Here is a 20,330-nt window from a genome sequence, read left to right as displayed (position 1 = left end):
ACCTACTTGCTTCTGCCGAACCTGACCTGTCACTAAACACTCCCTGCTAATTGTTTCCCCACAGCCTACGGGGTCAAAGACAACTGTTGCAGTCCTCTGACTGCAGTCAACCAGTCTCTCCAGATGCCCTCACCCTTGCGGGGCCGGCCCGGTCTCTCTGCCCTGCGGCTCTGGAAGGCCGTCTAGCTCTCTCCCAGGTACTCCTCTCTCGACAGAGAGGGAAACAAGCTCCCTCAGTTTGGGCCCAGGCTATTCCACCTCCTTACATGCGGGCACAGCCCACGCCTGTGGGGCTCTTTGGGATTACCTTTCAGGACTCTGACAATTCAGCCTGGCAATGAGATGCTAATGACAAAGAGAAAGCATGGTTCAAATGCCCAGACTAAGTTATTTCAACTACCGTCTTCCCTGCCTCACAAATACATGTTTTCCTAAAGCTTCTGCAGGATAAGTGGAAAAAGTTTGGAGAGCATCTTTTCAGATGAGCAGTGTCCATCTCACACTTTCTTTTGTGTTCTGCATTATTCTCTCTTACACGACTCACGTAAAGCTCAGTGGGCGAGCGGTAAGTTCTAGCACCTTCGCCTGAACCCTGTCTTGGATCCTCACAGGTCAGGGTTGCTAGGAGAGGCCCAGAATGGGAGAGAGAACACCACGGAGAGCAGAGCCAGCTCGGGCATCCCACCTGTTTGACGGGTGGCCTGGAGAGCAGAGCACTGGACACTGAGCAGGGAAAAGAAGGGGTGAGCTCCTCCTCCCCCAAGCCCCTCAGAAAATGGGAAACTCAGAGCAGACAGGAACAGAGGCGGAGAGAGACCAGGAGGGGCTCCACAGGCGGTTCCTGAGCAACTAAAGGGGGGTCGGAACTCTAGGCCTCCCTGCATAAAGTAGTCACACAGAAACACACACAGAGGGCTGGAAGGGAAATGCCCAGAGTATCTCTTGGTGATGAGATCTCAGAGGGTTTTTTTTCCTTTTGTTTTGGTTTTCTATTTTTTCTACAAAGAACCTACATTATATTTGTAATAACGTGGTCATATATGTGTATCCACAGTGTACACACAAACAGCAAGGGCGAGGGGCTTAGTGCTTGTCCCTGGAGATGGAGGGAGGTCCCTGCATCAAGGGGACGAGATTCCTGTGGAGGCCAACAGGGACCGAGGACCTGTTGCTGGGAGGGGCTAGGCTCAGAAAGCTGCCTTATCTATTTTTTGGTACTATTACAGCAATAACAGCCTTACGGAGACCTTTCTCACAGCAACTCTGCGAGCGGGCCAAAGCATGGATTATCTTCATTTCATGGGTGAATAAGCAGAGGCTAGAAGAGGTAACAAGACTGTTTAAGTTCACGTGGCTGTTTCCCAACTCACCTTCTGAGATCAAAGCAGAGAACTGAGCCCCAAGTACTGAGATTCCATACCATGCACTGCTTTCGCTCTGCGAGAGAACTTTACAAACCCCTTCCCACTGTGTGGTTTGTCGTTTCATGGCTTTGTCCCTGGCATTATTCTTGCCACCGTGCACACCAGGGCAGGCATCTCAAGATTCCACAAACAACTGTGTCCCCATGCCAGGAGCTCACACCTGCCCGCCTTATCACTGCAGGTGCAGAATGTCTACCCCCATGGCCAAAGGCTTATTTCGGCCTTAAAAACACACCAGGTTCTTCTTGTCCAATGAAAGGTCCTCCTACCCGTTGGCTCAAAACCCACCCAAACTGGTAGAAGAACAAGGATGGGATTTTATTTTTTGTGGTTCTTGTGGTTTTAAAAACCCACCTTACTTTTAAACAGACCATGCAAAAAGAGTCCTACACATGAAGATAAGAAAAAACCTCAGCCCCAAAGAGAACCACATTAAAAACGTCTTTTGAACACAGTCACCCGGGGGAGGAGCGTGTGGGACAGGACGCCTCTGGTTTCCTCGTGCAGAGGTTGACTAGATGATTCCGAAGAAACAGTGTTGGACGTCTAAATCCACCACGGACAATTCGCCTTCCTCCTCCGCTTCAAGATCCTTGTTTAGATGCCTGAGCTTCCAGACGCTACTCCTGGTTTTCAAACAAACCCCGCTCCCGAGTGTTTTGCGGTTCTGGTAACTTTTGCTCGCTCCGCCGCCATCCGCACCCAGAGAAGGCCCCCGGGTCGAGCCCCGTTGGAGAGCAGGTCCCCGCTCCCCGGCGGCGGCCAGGACGCACGCGGAGGCGCGAGGACGCGCCCGCCGGCTCTGGGCACCGTCCCCCCGGCTCGCTCTGCCTCACCCTCCCCAGGTCTCCCGGGCCACTCGGTCCCCGGGCCCCGCCCCCGCCGGGACCAGCCTCCGACCGCGGCCGCCTCACTCACCGCGGGACCCGCCAGGACCAGGAGCGCCCGCAGGTCCTCTCGGAAGTCGGACAGCGGCAGGCGGCGCGGCGCGCGACGCTCAGGGGTGGCCCTCCGGCCGCGAGGCCCCGGCTCCTCGGGGGCCTCCATGTGCCTGGCGTCGTGCGGCCGGGGAGCGCGGGCACGGCCGCCGGGAGGGCGCAGGGCCGGCCCCCGCCAGTCCCCGCCCCGGGCCGCCCGCCGCGCGCCCGCAGCCTGGGGCCCCGCTGAGCGCGCCGCCGGCCGGTCTGCGATCTCGCGCGCCCCTCGCGCCTCCGCACCGTTGTGGACGGCCGCGGTTCTTGCAAAGGCCCACGATCTCCCGGACTTGGAAGGCAAAGTTTGGAAAAGCCCTAGAAACAAACGGAAAGCATTGCGGGGGCTGGGTCCTCCGAGCCTGGAACGCCAGGGCATGCCCGGGCTGTGCGCCTCCCCTGGGAGTCCCGCGGTCTGAAACGTGTGGCGTGGAAGAACCTAGCGTTCTCACCCCGTGACCCGGCTAGCGGCCAGCCAGGGGCGCAGCGCGGACACCTCCCTCCCGGCCTTATGGTACCCGCTCCACAGGTTGCACTCACCACGTGCTTTGAGACTGGGTTAGGATTTTGCAGCCTGCTTTCCTCCCACCACTAAGTTCAATTAAAGAACTTAGAATCTACCAGGAGAGGACAACAAGCCCGCACTTTCCAAGTAAGACAGCTCATGTTCCCTGGTCTTGGATATTTATCCATCGGCCTGGGACGGGGAACAAGAAGCTGTGAGCGTTAGCAAATGTGGATTCACGAGGCACCTGATGAGTTCCACGTGGGAGACGTGGGCAACTTGCTGCCTCCTAGAGCCTGTTTCCTCATTTGTAAACTCGAAATAGTATCTAAATCGCTGGTTATTGTGAGGATTAAATGAGATTGTATAGATGGGCCATGTGTTCTCAGCCTAGTACACACTATTTGCCTAACAAATGTTTTTACCAAGACGAGGATGATTTCTGTCGTAGTCAAAGTTCCTTCTGTTGTAAGTGACCCAGCTTAAGCAAAGAAAACAGAAAACGTCAATTTTGGGGCTCACATACCCAGGGAGTTTGGAGTGAGGAATTTAAAGATGTGATCATTATTATTCCTCTCCCCATCTCTCTTCCCCTCCCTCCTCTCCCACCGTTTTTGATTCTCTCCTTGGCTTCATTCTTTCTCTGCAAAGGACCTGTCTTTTCCTGGGCAAGGGAGTGTGGCCTCCAGCGAATGTCATTCCTCCATTTCCCCCTCTCTAAGCCAGAAAATCAGACCTTCCCCTCCTCTTCTAGCTACAAACAAACGAAAAACAGGGAGAAAAGTGGTTGGCCTGCATCGGTTTCTGGCCCACCATTAGAGCAATCACCCTGGCCGGGAAAATAGAGTCTTATGTTTGGCTCGACCTGGACCATGTGCTCAGCTCTGTACCAAAATAGTTGGGTAGTATCTGTGACTGGCGATAGTCCCACCAGAATTACACTACAGAGTGGAGGAGGAGGAGTTTCCCAAAAGAAATGAGGGTCCCAACGGACAAAAATCCTAGGATGTACACTAGATCGTCGGTCACTGCTGTTCTTTAATAGTCTTCTGGAATCCTAGCCAATGTAATAAGACTTGAAACAGAAAAGTAATATGTAAACATTGGGAAAGAAGAGACAAAAACACTACTTGCAGCTATAATTCCAGACAATACAAAGAAATCAAATGGGGGGAAAAAGCTAATAGAATTAATAAAGGGGTTTAATAAAGTCAGTACAAAAGTTCTTCAAGAGATAATATCAGTCCTTTATATTGGTAATAACATATATGAAAATATTGGAAGAAGAAATTTCTTTCACAATAGCGACAAATAAACACTCCTTTGATGCAGAGCACAGCTCCCCACCCCTCAAAGGTGGGCTGTGTACAGTGACTTCCTAAGAGTGCAGTATGGAAAGGGGAAAAAAAATAGTAACTTTACAGTGGAGAAAGCTGGCAAAATCTGCCTCCACCAGATGATCATGGTCAATATCAAACGGTGGTAACTGACGCCGGTAGTATGTATCTGTCTTAGCTTCCTAGGGCTGCCATGACAAATTACCACGAACGATTTAAAACAACACAAGTTTATTCTCTCACAGTTCTGGAGGCCAGAAGTTGGAGACCCAGAGTTGGCAGGGTTGGTTCCCTCTTGGGGGCTCAGAGGAAGCACCTGCTCCGTGCTTCTCTCCTAGCTTCTGGTAGTTGCCTGCAAACTTTGGCATTCCTTGGTTGGTGGTAAAATTCCAATCTTTGCCGTCATGTGGCATTCTCCCTGTATGGCTGCCTCTGGGTCTCTGTTTAGTCTGCTTATAAGAACACCAGCCATTGATGGAAGCAGGGCCAGCCCTAATCTATATGATCTCATCTTAATTTCATCACATCTACAAAGACTTTATTTCCAAATAAAGTCACGTTCTGAGGTTCCAGGTAGAGATGAATTGGGGGGACACCATTCAACCAAATATAGTACCCTTGATATGATGTCATGAAAATGACACTTTACCTCCTCCAGAAACCGCCCCCCCCACCCCCTGCCTGTCTAATCATTAGAAAAACATCAGACAAATCCCAATTGAGGGACATTCTACAAAATACCTGACCAGCACTCCTCAAAACTGTCAAGGTCAACAGAAACAAGGACATTCTGAAAAACTGTCACAGCCAAGGGGAGCCTAAGGAGCCATGACAATGAAATGTAAGGTGGTATCCTGGATGAAACCTTGGAACAGGAAAAGGAAGTTAGGTAAGAACTAAGGAACTCTAAAGAAAGCATAGACTTTAGTTAGTAATAATGTGTCAATATCAAGTGAGCTCCTCAAAGTTTTGTTTAAAGAGAACAACAGCATCTCCTCCAATTTCTGGAGCAAATAGCTAGAAAATTCCCTGCAGAGATTCAGCTCTTGACAGCAGGTGAAACCAACATGGAATTGGGGATCTGGGGAACTCTTTGAAGTTTTCCACTTGCAGAGAGAACTGAAAGCAACACCTGTAGCTTTCAGATGTCGTCTGGGGATTACATCTAATGAGGAATAACATGCGTATGAAACTGTTTGACCTGTCTCTGTGTTTTGGTGCTCTCCAATTTTTATCCCATTGGGATTAAAAGAATCGAAGCTAACCTTCAGTGCTGTGGCAGAGCCTCAAAATAATGCCAAAGGATAATTTTAGTATGATGTATATGTGTCATCTATTTATTAATTTTAGAAAAGCTTTGAATTAGTTAGAAGCACCTGATGCTCCTGAAGAGGACCAGTCCTTTTCAATTAATATATAGATTCCAGTCCACTCCAATATATTTCATACTTTTTAAAAAATTTAATAGTGAGTCTAGAAGTATTTGAGAGTATGAACAGGCAATATAAAGAAAAAATTTTTTTTTAAAAAAAGGAAAGTAATGGGGAGAGACGTAGCTCTATCAGCTGATAAATAGTTTTTAAAACAATACGCAGTTAGCACAAGACTAGACCACTAGATCGAGGGAGCAGGAGACCTTGTCCATAGGCCTTGTCTGACATTAGAATGTTACATATGTGAAGGGTCATTGGAATTAATGAAGAAGGAAAGGATTACATTATACGTGGTCATGAAAAAACCTGCTTGACTTGGACAGTTTTGGGATTTTGATTGACATTGTATTATACCTGCAGGTTTATTCAGAAAGGATGCGCCTCATTAAAATCCTGAGTCTTCTAGTTCAATCTTACCCCTAGTCCAATCAGTTTCCAGTTCCCCTAGATGAGTAATTGATTGACTTTGCTGATGATGTTTGATAAATAGTCTTTTTCTTTTTCTTTTTTTTTGCTTTGGGGAAGATTAGCCCTCAGCTAGTATCTGTGCCAATCTCCCTCTATTTTTTGTATGTGGGATACCTCCACAGCATGGCTGGTGAGTGGAGTAGATCTGCACCTGGCACCCAAATCAGCAAACCCGGGCCACTGAAGGAGAGTGTGTAGAACTTTAACCACTCGGCCACGGGGCCAGGCCCTTGATAAATAGTCATTATTATGTTCCTATGTGGCCCTTTTTTTTTTTTTTTTGGAGGAAGATTAGCCTTGAGCTAACGTATGCCACCAATCCTCCTCTTTTTGCTGAGGAAGACTGGCCCTGAGCTCACATCCGTGCCCATCTTCCTCTACTTTATATGTGGGATGCCTACCACAGCATGGCTTGACAAGCGGTATGTAGGTCCACACCTGGGATCCAAACCAGCGAACCCCGGGCCGCCAAAGTGGAACGTGTGAACTTAATCGCGAACTTAACTGCTGCACCACCAGGCCGGCCCCATCCTATGTGGCTCTTAATTTGCTAAGAGATTTTTTTTAGTCATGTATTGAAGTTGAATTTTATCAGATTTTTTTCAGTACTAACTGGAGACATATAAAAAAGTCTTACCTGTGAGCATAGATACAGCTGTCTCTGTCCAATTTTAGGTTATCAAGATCATTTACAACCTTACAGAATCAGTTGTGAAGCTTTCTGTCTGTTTTGTGCTCTATAAGTATTCAAATAGCATAAGAACTATCTGTTCTTTGAACAGATAATTGAAGGCACTCACATAGAGGACCCTCTGATGCCTTTTTTGCAAAATATACTTTATTTAAAAATAGGAAGAGGGGCTGGCCCCGTGGCCGAGTGGTTAAGTTCGCGCGCTCCGCTGCAGGCGGCCCAGTGTTTCGTTGGTTTGAATCCTGGGCGCGGACATGGCACTGCTCATCAAACCACGCTGAGGCAGCGTCCCACATGCCACAACTAGAAGAACCCACAATGAAGAATACACAACTATGTACCGGGGGGCTTTGGGGAGAAAAAGGAGAAAAATAAAATCTTAAAAAAAAAAATAGGAAGAGAAAAAAGTTTCAATTTCTTCTGAGGTTGGTGGCCTATTCAGATTCTGTACCCCTTCTTGAATTGATTTTGGCCGATTGTGATTAATGTTTATAGACGGCAGCTGGAACAAATGACCACAGACTTAGTGACTTAACACCATTCAAAATTACCTCACAGAGGTCAGGAGTCTGAAGTGAGTTATACGGGGCTAAAATCAAGGTGTCAGCAGGGCTGCACTCCTCCTGGAGGCTGTAGAGGAGCATCCGTTTCCTAGGCCTTTTCGAGCCTCTGGAGGTCGCCTGCATTCCTTGGCTCCTGGCCTCTCCCTCCATCTTCCAAGTTCATTGTTCCACCTCTGCTCTGTCATGGCAGCTCCTTTTTCTGACGTTGACCTCCTTGCTCTCCTCTTATAAGACCTCTTGTGACCTTTCTATCTTTGAGGGGGCCATTATTCTGCATCCCACACTCACCATTTTCTCAACATGTCTCTGGCTTCCCTGTATTATTTATTTCGATTAACTTTTCATTGTATAGTGAGTATTTTCCCAAGTAGCCATTTTTCAGAAAGGATATGCAGTGTATACTTTATGAATCCTTGCATGTCATCATATTAGCACTACTCCATTGCTTCTGGCATTAAGAGTTACCCATGAAAAGTCCAGGGCTGCTCTGATTCTTTCTCCTGTAGGGAACTGTGGTGGTCATTGTGGTTAACTTTCCAATGTTCTTTTCAGCCTGCATGCTCCATCTTAGCCAGTCACAATCATCTCATTTTCCTTGTCGGGGCTCTGTGTAGGAGAGGACACACATGCCCCAATTCTAGCCATGAAACATGAGAGGAAATCTGATGGAGTTTCTGGGAAAGATATCCTCGTTTCTAAGAAAGAGTCGTTGAAGCAAAAGACCTTTATTTTCCCCTTCGGATGTCACTGTACCTGCATGTGAGGCCTAGAAGTCTAGCTCTCGTGCTACCAGCCTAAGGATGAAGCCAATGTCAGAAAAGGGCAAAGCCGAGAGAATCACACATTTGAAAGGAAGGCTCAGGGAGAGTGCATATAGACCATTGTAAAGGGCAGATGACTATTGTTTACAAGAAGGGGAAAAGCTTTTTGAAGACTGAGATATGGTGACATAAAAAGAAATATGTATTTGGTCTTCGTCCTGTTTCAGGCACAGAGCTCCTAAAACCCCTGGAATTTCCTAAGTGGTGAGTGATGAAGATGTCTTTTGTTGTGTTAACGGGGTGACTTTTGGAAAGCTCCTAAGTAACCTAAGGATGTTTGGAGGATTGGAACTTTCAGTCCCACTCCCTGACCTCTGGGGAGGGGAGAGGGGCTGGAGGTTGAATAGATAACCAATGGCCTATGATCTAATCAATCGTGCCTTTGTGATGAAGCCTCCATAAAAACTCAAAAGGTTGGGGTTCAGGGAGCTTCAAGGTTGCGGACACATGGAGATTTGGGGAGAGTGGCGCGCTTAGAGCATGGGAGCTCTGCACACTGTCTCTGTCCTTTGCCCTGTGTACCTCTTCCATCTGGCTGCTCCTGAGTCATATTCTTCTATGATAAACTGGTAATCTAGCAAGCACAATGTTTCTCTGAGTTCTGTAAGCCACTCTAGCAAATTAATTGAACCCAAGGAAAGGGTCACGGGAAGTCTCCAATCTATAGCCTATCAGTCAGAAGCACAGGCGACAACCTGGACTTGCGACAGGCATCTGAGGGGAGGGGAGGGGGAACAGTCTTGTAAGACTAAACCTTTAACTTATGGGATGCAAGGCTGTCTCCAGGTAGATAGTGTCAGAATTGAGTTGAATTGTGAGACACCCTGCTGGTGTCCAGGAATGGTTTGGTAGTGTTAGGAACCCCCAAAACATAAACACACACACTAGAATGGGTGAAGAATCCTTCTTATAAATTTAGACACACACAGAGCGAGAACTAAGTGCCTCAGTTTTATTCAGTTCACCCACAGGTCAACAAGTAAAACACAGAACTCAAAACTAACGGATTAGGGGGCCAGCCCGGTGGCGCAGCGGTTAAGTTCACACGTTCCGCTTCTCGGCGGCCCGGGGTTTGCCGGTTCGGATCCCGGGTGCAGACATGGCACCGCTTGGCACACCATGCTGTGGCAGGCATCCCACATATAAAGTAGAGGAAGATGGGCACGGATGTTAGCTCAGGGCCAGTCTTCCTCAGCAAAAAAGAGGAGGACTGGCAGTAGTTATCTCAGGGCTAATCTTCCTCAAAAAAAAAAAAAGCAACTAATGAGTTGGTTGAGCTGCAGCTGTCAAAGTTTGCTCTCCGTTCCAGGGAGAGAAAAACCACTTCTCCTAGTAAGTGCTTTGAGCTCATACTGGTATACAAACAACAAAAACAAAACTGGGCACCTCAGAAGATCTCAGAAGTCCCAAGAGAAACGAAGAATTAAGCTACTGACCAGAATTCCTGTTGTCTGCCGTCCAATAGCGCTCATCAAATGGTCAGACCATAAACCACTCCCAGGGGGACATAAGTGAAAAGCAGAACCAGATACAATCCAGAGCAGAAGCAGAGCCGGAAAACACACAGTTGGAAAACACAGGGCCAGTGGAATCGAGATTTATTGCTTCCGGAACAAACCACTCTTGAAGTGCAGGTTCTTGCCTCTGGCGGGTACGTGCTTCCTGGCCGTCGCGGGTATGTGCTTCTGGGCTGTCCAGTGGACCCTTCAGTGTGGAAGGAAGACCCAGAGGCAAGTGCTTCTTAGACGAAATAAAAACATTACTTACAAAACAGTCCCAAGGTCAGACTTCAGAGGATGAATTGCCAAATAAGGAAACACACAGGTATTCGAAGGAAAAAAAAAAAATCAAGACTATCAAGGTTCCCAAGTCTGTCTGCTCATGATGCAAAAAACCCACAAAATTTTCGCATGAAAATCATACCCATAGAGGTCGTGACACATCTTCAAATGTCAGCATTACACGTTGGGGAGGAGAACTTTAGGTCAGGGAGTCAAGAACTTACAGAAAAGACTCAAGGTTCATTGCTTTGTGGTACCAGAACTCCACAGAGTGGCCCCGGTTTGGTTTGGTTATCTCAGGGTCCAAGGTGTTTGGTTTGTAATTTTGTCCTACCCGTAGGATGCGATGTACACACTCACTCAGCATGGTAGCATTCCAAAGTGTCTATTTTGCTTCTCCAAAAGAACGTGAAGCCGCAGCCCAGAGGCATCATGCATGGAGCACCCCCTCCCTCTGGGCTTCCTTACTCTCTCTGGTCCAGTTTGAATTACAGAACCCTATTGCTTGCTGAGGAAAGCGTTGACAAGAGATTTTCACATATTGAGGTATATGGGGTGACTATTCAAGTTCAAAACAGATTTGGCTTGAACTAGAAAGCCTGACTTATGGCCCATCAGATATACATTGTACATCTGCTTGTCAAAGTAAGGAATCTCTTGAGATAAAGAATGCGGACTTCCCCTCCTACGCCCTATTGGTAACAACACCCTATTGGTAACGCCCGGATTAGTCCCTTTCCTGGCATCACGGTCATGTTGATCTGCTAATTTGCAACTGAATACCTCTTTGAAAATGTATCCTGGATGTGTTTAATGTATCTTCCTTCTTCTAAAAAGATATAAGACTGTACTGAAAGTCATGCTTCTCTGGAAACGCCTTCTAAGACCTTCCCGGGTTGTAATCTTCACTTTGGCTCATAATAAACTCACCCCAATTTTGATTTATAGGTTCGTTATGGATTATTTGCATCGACAGCATCCTAACTGTTCGTGATGCAAAATATTCTTCTTCTTCATGGATATATGAATGATCTTCTCTTTGTCCTTGGAATTTAGTATTCCTCTAGATTTTGTCTGAGAGCAGGCCCGCCTTCAATCTCTGCGGCCTCTGCTGGGCCCTTTATCTGGAGGCTCACAGGCTTCCTCAGCTCAGCAAAACTGTCTTCCTCGATGAGGATTTTAGGCTGGTTACTTTTAAAACTGCACATAAGAAGCAGGCTCCGAGGACTGGAATTTGCTTGCTCTTTGAGAGATATTTGCATTTGTGAAGGAAGAGGGGATGACCTTGTAGGGACCTGAAACTGGCCACCCCAGGATATGTCTCTTTGGCATTGGGACTGTTTGGGGCTGATTGCTTTTGATAAACTGGGACGGGGGGTGGGGGAGGCTCTGGGGAATGGAACTTGCCCTTGTTGGGACACATTTACATTTGTCAGGTAAATCTCTATCTGTAAAGCTGCCTCCCTCTCTGTACCAGGAAGAAGAGAGATGACCTTGTCCCTAGAAACTCTTAATGGGGAAGGCAAGAACTTAAGTTGGTTACTGTCTGGCAATCTCATGTAACTGATTAAGGGTGGTGGCTTCTGACCTTTACTTAATCCGATTTGATTCTTGTCTAAAAGTCATGGGATCACCCAATGACCAGACCCCACCTGCACTGATACCATTTTAACTTTTTTTCATGTTCTTTCCTTTGTCTTGTAAAGACATGACTCACATACCCATGCCTTATAAAATTAACCCTAACCCTCAACTCAGGGCAGCAGCAGCAGCTCTGACTGCCCGTGGGTCCTGTCCCCACCCACCAGCTCTGCCTGCCCATGGGTCCTGTCCCCATGCACGCAGCAGCAGCAGCTCTGACTGCCCATGGGTCCTGTCCCCATGCTATTCCACACTATTCTCTAAATAAAAGAGCACTACTGCCAGATCTTGAGAGTCCAAGAAATCTTTTTTTCGACTCTTCGGCTCACCGACCCCGCATCATTCCTGACTCAGACACAATCACCAATACTTGCCCAAAGTTCTCACAAACTCTGGTGCCTCACAGGACGTCCTGACCTGATTCCATCTGATTAGTATCCAGAGTTATAGGACCACCTGATAACCGGACCCCACCTGCACTGATACCATTTGCATGACTTTTTTACATATTCTTTCCTTTGTCTTGTAAAGAAATAACTCACATACCTGTGCCTTGTAAGTTTAGCCCCACCCTCAACCCATTGCAGCTCTTCACTGCCCATGGGTCCTGTCCCCATGCCTGCAGCCCTTCACTGCCCATGGGTCCTGTCCCCATGCTGCAGCCCTTCACTGCCCATGGGTCCTGTCCCCATGCTGCAGCTGTTCACTGCCCATGGGTCCTGTCCCCATGCTACTCCATGATATTCTCTGAATAAAAGAGCACTACTGCCAGACCTTGAGAGTCCAAGAAATCTTTCTTTCGACTCCTTAGCTCACCAAGCCTGCATCACTGAACACGTGGTTGCCTCCCGAGGGAAGCATGAACTCTGCAAAGTGGCAGAATCAAGATAATTCCAGTCTATGTATAACACAATGTATAATAACACAAGGATATCATTTTACAGTTCTCGTGTACAGGAAACTCTAGCAACCTGGACATTCTCAAATTGTCCGACCTGCTGAGGTCACCCTATCATCTTAAAATTAAAATTAAGATGGTTGAACCCCATCTCACCTAGAGTGGGAAAGCCAACATCCTTCCCTATAATATTTCCAAAAAGGCCTGAGAGGCAGGTGGAGAATGGGGTTTGGCGATTGATTTAGGCTAACCAGGATCCACCCCTTGAACAGGACGAGGACAGGCTGTGGCAGGAGAAGGGGTGGGGGATGAATCCATAAAAAGCACTGTGGTTCCGTTAGCACAGAATGCGAGAGGAAAGGTGCAGGGGAGGCAACCAGCAGTGAGTGTCATGTATGTGCTCAGCAGAAGTCCATGTCCCTGCCCAAGGTATCGGAGATCCGTTCTCCCGTCCCCGGGGGCTTGGGGCACTGCTCTCTCAGGTGCACCCACCTACACCTAGACTGGAAATGCCTCCCCGCCCCACCCAGACCATGCCTAGCCGTGACCCAATGCAGGACCCTGAGATTTTAGGCCCAGCTGGGCATTGCACAAATGTGGGGCCACAATCCCTTATGTCTGAGACCAGCAGCCTCCAGGCAAGGCCAGAGGTTAATACCTGGGCCAATTGCTGCCACCATCTGAGCTCAGGACGGGTAGAGCAGCCAGGAGCTGCAGGTGTGGATCACTCCTAGGGCTTGTCCTCTCTCACTCAGGAAGGGGCTCAAGCCCTGAACTGGCCAGGAGCCTAACTGTCGCGAGGCTGCCACGGGGTACAGGGCAGAGCTGGACCGGAGCTGGATTTGGAGGCTAAAAGGAGGTTCTCCAGGTCTTTAAAGGGACAGCCTAAGCTGAGCTAATTCAGTTCCCCACCAAAGGAGACCCTTGGACCCTGAAGGAGGCAGTGTCACGGGCTGGAAAGAGCCACTCACGCCGAAGTCAGGACACCTGGGTTCCAGCCCTGCCTCTGCCATTTCCTGGCTGTGTAACCATAGACTTGGCACCTCACCCTGAATTTTAACATTCTTGCCTCAAAATGATGATAATAATTCCAACCTGGTTTACTTCCCTAAACTTATTAGGAGGATTAAAGGATAAAATTGGGTGAAAGTGCACTGTGAACTCTATTGAAGCAGGCAAATAGAAGCCGTCATCATTAGCATCATCATCCTCTCCAATTATAAGGGATCTTAGAGGTGATCTAGGTTGCTCTGTGCATCCTTTACGGCTCTCATGCCAAGTTGTCCTCTCTCCCCTCGAACATCTTCAGTGACGGGGACCTCACTATGTGTACAGCAATTTGTTACAGCAGCCAAATTGCTGTAAACTTGGCGATTTAACAATACAAATGTATTATCTTGCAGTTCTGGAGGTCAGAGGTCCAAAGTGGGTCTAAAATCAAGGTGTCAGCAAGGCTGCATTCCTTCTGGGAGTTCTGAGGGAGAATCCATTTCCTCACCTTTTCCAGCTTCTAGAGGCTGCCCACACTCCCTGGCTTATGGTCCCTTCCTCCATCTTCAAAGCCAGCAACACAAGTTGAATCCTTCTCATCTCGCATCTCTCCATCTCTTTCCTCTTCTGCCTCCCTTTTCCACTTTTAAGCAGCCTTGTGTTTACATCAGGCCCACTCGGATGATCTAATATAATTTCCCTGTCTACTGATTAGCAACTTAATTCCACCTGCAGCCTTCATTCCCCTTTCCACGTAATATAGCATATTCACGGTTTCCGGGGGTTAAGACACGGACATCTTTGGGGGCTTAGCACACTGCTTCACAGCAATTCTAGGCAGCTGTGAAGGCCAGGATGCTCTTCATCATGCTGAAACTTAATGTGAAATCCCCACCTGCTGGTGCTAATTCTGCTTTCAGAAGCCACACATAATAAGTCTTCTCTGTTTCCCACATGACGGCTCTGGAAGGATGTGAGGCAGATGTGCCGTTTCTCTCATACCTTTTTTGTCCAAAAGGAAATTTCTGTAGTTTCTTCTGGGGTGTCCAATCCATCAAGGACCCCTTTACACTGAAGCTCCCACATCCTGCAAAAGCTGAAGTGTCCAAAACCGACAGTGCTTCCCTGGGTGCGGTCTGTTCAAAGAACCCAAAACTCCCTTCACTAGGAGGGTGGGAAGATGGCAAAATGTGGGCAATTTTTACCAATCCTGTTAACGAATTATTTAAAAAAAATATTGTGCCTTGATATATATAAATAAAAGTGTACAGATCATAGGTGTACAGTTTGATGAATTTTCACAGAGTGAACACACTTGTGTAACCAGTACCCAGATTAAAAAACAGAGTGTTACTGGGCCGGCCCCAGTGGCCTAGTGGTTAAGTTCAGCATGCTCCGCTTCAGCAGCCCAGGTTCAGTTCCCGGGTGTGGACCTACACCACTCATCTGTCAGTGTCCATGCTGTGACAGCAAACCACATACAAAAAGAGGAGGATTGGCAACAGGAGTTAGCTCAGGGCAAATCTCCCTCAGCAAAAAACAAACAAAAACCCAGAACATTACCATCCCCTAAAAGCCTCCTTGTGGGCTTCTAGTCACTAATTTCCCAAAAAGAAACCACTATCCTGGCTTTTAGCTGCATTGTAGTGGGTCGAATCACACCCTGTTCCCCATCCCCCCAAAGATATGTCCATGTGCTAATCTCCAGAACCTGTGAATGTGGCCTTATTTGGAAACAAGATCTTTGCCGATGTAATTAAGTTAAGGATCTTGAGATGAAATCCTCCTGGGTTACCTAGGTGGGTCCTAAATCCAATGACAAGGGTTCTTATAGGAGACAGAAGAGAAGACACAGACACAGAGGAGACCATGTGAAGACGGAGGCAGAGACTGGAGTGATGTGGCCACAAGCCAAGGAACTCCTGGAGCCCCCAGAAGCCAGAAGAGGCAATGACAGGTTCTTCCCTGGAGCCTTAGGAAGGAGCACAGCCAACCAGCACCTTGATTTTGGATTTCTGGCTTCCAGAGTACGAGAGAATAAACTGTGAGAGAACGAATTTTCCTTTTTTTTTTTTTAAAGATTGGCACCTGAGCCAACGTCTGTTGCCAATTTTTTCTTCTTCTTCTTCTTCTTCTCCCCAAAGCCCCCCAGTACATAGGTGTACACTCTAGCTGTAGGTCCTTCTAGTTGTAGCATGTGGGACGCCGCCTCAGCATGGCCTGATGAGCGGTGCCATGTCCGCACCCAGGATCCGAACCGGCAAAACCCTGGGCCACCAAAGCAGAGTGCAAGAACCCAACCACTCGGCTATGGGGCCGGCCCCTAAATTTCTTTTGTTTAAAGTCATCAAGTTTGTGGTAGTTTGTTTTGGTAGAACTAGGAAACTAACATCAGCATAGATCGATTTCCTGTGTTTTCTACTTAAGGAAGTGGAATTTCACAGTACACATATTCTGTGTCTGGCCTCTCACACCCAGTGTCACCTCAGCCAAGAGTCACCACGTGGACATCTCAACAGTGGCTGTTACTTCTCGTGACTGTTCGGTGACACACTGCGTGAACGTGTCATGGGCAGGGTGGGTGATCTCCATTTGCTGCGCTCCCTCACCAGCATGTGGAATTTCTCATTTTAGCCAATCTGCGGTGTGTGTGGCAGCATTGTAATATGCTTTTAATTTGCATTTCCCTGAGGACTAATGAGGCTAGTCTTTTTTTCATATAGATTTTTGCTATTTGAATATCTTCTTTTTGAAGTATATATTCAGATCTTTTGCGCATTTTTCTATTAGATCTGCTAAATATTGCTCATTTTTCTTATGGATCTTAGGAGGTCCTTACATATTTTGGATAGGAATCTTTTGTGGAATATACATATTAAGAGTGTGTAAAATATATACAACTATGTGCTGGGGGATGTGGGGAGAAAAAAGCAGAAAAAAAAATTGGCAACAGTTGTTAGCTCAGGTGCCAATCTTAAAAAAAGTGTATACGACTATTCCCTGAGTTGCTTCTTACTCTCTTAATTTCTTTCAGTGAACTTATGACTTTAAACGCCAAGAATTCATAGCTTAAGGGAACTAAAATTCTACAAAAGAAGGAAGATGGTACTTTCCCATATAACATACAATTTCACACCCTTTAGATTTTTAACGCTTGGATAAAGAGAGCTGAGGGCAGCAGGCTTTTGCACCGGCTCAGGAGAGCTTTAAAAGAGAATTAAAATATGGCATCAACGTCAAAGAGAGGCGAACATCCTGTCCTTCATCCCTCCAGTCCAGAAAGTTCTGTGCAGCTAAGAACAGGAGCTTGGAGTCACCTGAGGGACTGTGTTTGTAAGAATCGCAAAGACTTCCAAGTTCTAAGGCATCTTTGGAGAAGAGTGTTTGCTTGGCTGCACCTGTGAGGTGCTCAGAGACCCGGGGGTATGGACCTTTTCAGGACCTGGGTATTATTTCATCACTGAGGGAGAGTACCTGGAAGCACTTTAAGTACAGTAGCTCCATTTGAATCTGTCCCCAGGAATATTAATAACAATGACAACTGCTAGCGGACTGAATTGTATCCCCCCTAAGATTCTGATCCCAGTTTCAATGTAGGGGTGGGAGCAGGTTTTCTTCACCAGTGAACAGTTCTCCGACACAGCTGGATGGCCTACAAATAAAACTCATTCTGACACTACCTACCCAGAGATACAGTCGGATCCCACAGGTTAAGGGCTCAGCCCTACAAGTTGTCACCTGTGCTTCTGACCAACTGGCTATAGATTGAAGGTTCCAAAAACCTCCTCTTTGGATTCAATTAATTTGCTAGAGTGGCTCACAGAACTCTGGAAAACATTTACTGAATAGATTACCAGTTAGTTATAAAACAATACGATGTAGGAACGGCCAGATGGAAGATGCAGAGGGCAAGGTGTCGGGAAGGGCACAGAGCTCCACGCTCTCTGGGTGCACCACTCTCCCCACATCTCCACGTGATCACCAGGCTGGAAGCTCTTCGAACTCCATCCTCTTGGGTTTTTAGGGAGGCTCCATTTCATAAGCATGGTTGATTAAATCATGGACCATGGGTGATTGATCCAACCTCTGGTCCCTCTCCCCTCCCCGAGGGTGGGACTGAAAGTTGCAACCCCCTAATCACATAGCTAGTTACCTTGACAACCACTCCCCATCCTTCAGTGGGGTCCAAAAGTCACCTCATTAATATAACAAAAGATACCTCCTCACTTAGGAAATTCCAAGGGTTTTAGGAGCTCTGTGCTAGAAATGGGTGAAGACCAAATTTATATTTCTTATTATAAATCACAGTATCAACCGCCCCATCCCCTTAAATTTATATGTTGAAGCTGTAACCTCAATGTGACTATATTTGGAGGTAGGGATTTGGGGAGGTGATTAAAGTTAAATGAGGTCATAAGGGTGGGGTCCTAATCGGATAGGACTGGTGGCCCAATAAGAAGAGGAAGCGAGAGATCTCCCTCCACATGCATCAGAGGAAAGGGCGTGTGAAGATACAGCAAGATGGCGGCCATGTAGAAGCCATGAAGTGGGCACTCACTAGGAATTGAGTTGGCTGGCAGCTTGATCCGACTGCCAGCCTCCAGAACTGTAAGAAGATAAATTTCTGTTGTTGAAGACCCCCAGTCTATGGCTTTTTGTTATGGCAGCCTGAGCTAACACAACAACTGGAAAAATGTCATATCTTTACCTGTGATTTTGTATAATAACATTTCCTTTTTGTAACATCATTAACTGCTACCATATTCCAGGGCTGTGTGAAGTGCTCCCATTCATTATGGCATAGTCCTCGCAACAACCCTAGAGGGAGTTCTTAGTCTCTTTCTTCAGCTGGGGGGGGGGGTTTATGTTCAAATGGCTAAATAAATTGCCCAAGGCTAAGTGGCTAATAAGTGGCAGAGAGGGGGCTGGGAATTACTTGTGCCTGACTCCAGAGATAGCAGGGGGAATAAAGGTCATAATTTAATATCAGATACTTAAGAGACAGGAATATCCAGTTCTGCCCATTTGCTCACCAGTCACCCAGCAAATGCATCGGGAGTGCCTGCTGGCCCCAGGCACAAAACATTAAAAACGAATACATTCCCTGTTCTCAGATGTGAGGGTTCAGAAATGAAGACGATCATCTCTAAATTGTCAGGAGCAGCCTAGCCCCTGGAGTCTATGAAATTTCTATATTTATAGTCATTCTGGTTGTTTGGTTCTTTCTCTAAGGTGCCTCCAATTTATTTAACCTAGAACAGTAGAGCAGATGTGCCTGCAGAGCACCTGGAGATCTTTTTGAACTGTCGGCTGGGAGTTAGGGCTGGGGTGGGGGCTGGGTCTGCACTTCTGCTCCCTGCCTCTGCTGAGGGCCAAGCACCACGTTCTGAGCAGCAGGGTTGGAGAGAGCTAGGATTCAAGAGTTTGAATGCCAGATGGGCCGTAAAGAGTATCCAGTGTAATCCTTGCATTTGGCACATTGGGTCACTAGGCCTGAGAGGGCAAAGGGACTTGTTCAAGGTCACTCGGGAATTCAGGGGAAGAGCTGGATGGACCCTCAGGCCGATCGTGGTACAAAAACAACAGTGTGCAACATCACGAAAAGAATAACCACTGTTTTTAACATCTCCAAGTGCCGTTATCCTATTGTATTCTTACCAAAAAAAAGCAATATAGGCATTATTATCCTTATTATCATTATTCACAAATAAGAAAATTGAGGCTTATAGAAAAGCAACTGACCAAAGCAGGCTTTGAATGTGAATATATCTAACTTCAGGATACACACATTTCATCCTATTTCAAAACGTCTGAGACCAGGCAGCATGTATGATCTTCAAAAAGCAGGAGACTCAAGCTGCATTCAATTACAAACTATCCCTATTTTTCAAAATTAAAAAGACAATTAAGTGGTATTTTCTCACAAATTATATTTACATAGCTTGCAAAAAATGGAGTTTAAAAAGCTGTAAATTATTTCAGGGAGCAAAGGAAGGCAATTAAATAGAATATAGACATACGGACTACTTATAATATGTAATATAACCACATAAAAATAATATAAAACACTTAGAAACATTACCTGCTCACTGTGCTCTGTTTTTCCTAGTTGTAAAACAATGAAGTCATTGGGGAAAATTGCATTTTCCTATCTTTTTAAAAAATTTCTTTCCATCTTTGCAGAGATGCCATCTGTGACTCCATCTTGAGGCCCGCTTGGGGCTGACTTTGATCAGGGCTTCCCGGCCCAGCTGTCCCGGGCCGCGCACATTAACGACAGGACCTTGAGCGCGTGCTCTGCCCTCTCCGTTCAGGATAAACTGCTCCGTTCGTTTTGCTGAGTCACCACAAGGGCCCCCAGCCCAGTGGCCAATGGACTTGTTCAGCTTTTCCATTCTCTCCGTGACATTATGGTTTTGACAGCGTCCTCAAACTGGAGAAGCTGTACCCCAGAGCGTGGGAAGACCGACCAAGGGAATCCGTGACAAGGATGGTTGTAAGGAACTGATTTCCCAGCCGCTCAACTTCCTTGTTAAACTGCCTGCCTGAGAAGGTGTCTGTGGGCTGAGTCTTCCTTCTGTTTCTCCTCCTTCCTCTTTTCTCTTCGCAGAGTCTTTGTCATCAAAAAAGCCACCCCCAACCCTGCTTCTCGCTAGAGTGCATTGCCTGGGGTGTAAAACTTCTCAAGCCCCAAATAAAGAGGCAATTTGACAGTTTCACACTTTATTATCAAAACTCATAATACATTTGTGTTGTTTGTATCAAAGCTATACTAATACTAATTATAGCGATAATTTGATCCCAGAG

At 46.9% G+C, this 20,330-nt stretch overlaps 1 protein-coding gene across 3 annotated transcripts in view; it reads right to left on the bottom strand.

The window, feature by feature from the left end:
* Positions 1-19,958, bottom strand: part of LOC106837932 (multidrug and toxin extrusion protein 1-like) — a 53,459-nt gene extending 33,501 nt beyond the window's left edge. The window contains exon 1 of one of the 3 annotated variants that reach the window (XM_070482290.1): positions 19,606-19,958. Coding sequence is in view for 2 of the 3 variants with exons in the window: in XM_044744952.2 (XP_044600887.1) it covers positions 2,343-2,774 (432 nt within the window). In the remaining variant the exon portion in view is untranslated. Of the gene's footprint in view, positions 1-1,370; positions 1,627-2,342; positions 2,822-19,605 lie in introns of those variants that run through there. The other 2 variants (XM_044744952.2, XM_070482289.1) reach the window with 2 other exon arrangements.
* Between the last annotated feature and the right edge of the window lie 372 nt (positions 19,959-20,330).

The sequence above is a fragment of the Equus asinus genome, chromosome 13 (genome assembly GCF_041296235.1).
Source record: "Equus asinus isolate D_3611 breed Donkey chromosome 13, EquAss-T2T_v2, whole genome shotgun sequence".
NCBI lineage: Eukaryota > Metazoa > Chordata > Mammalia > Perissodactyla > Equidae > Equus > Equus asinus.
This window is presented reverse-complemented; position numbering and strand designations above follow the sequence as displayed.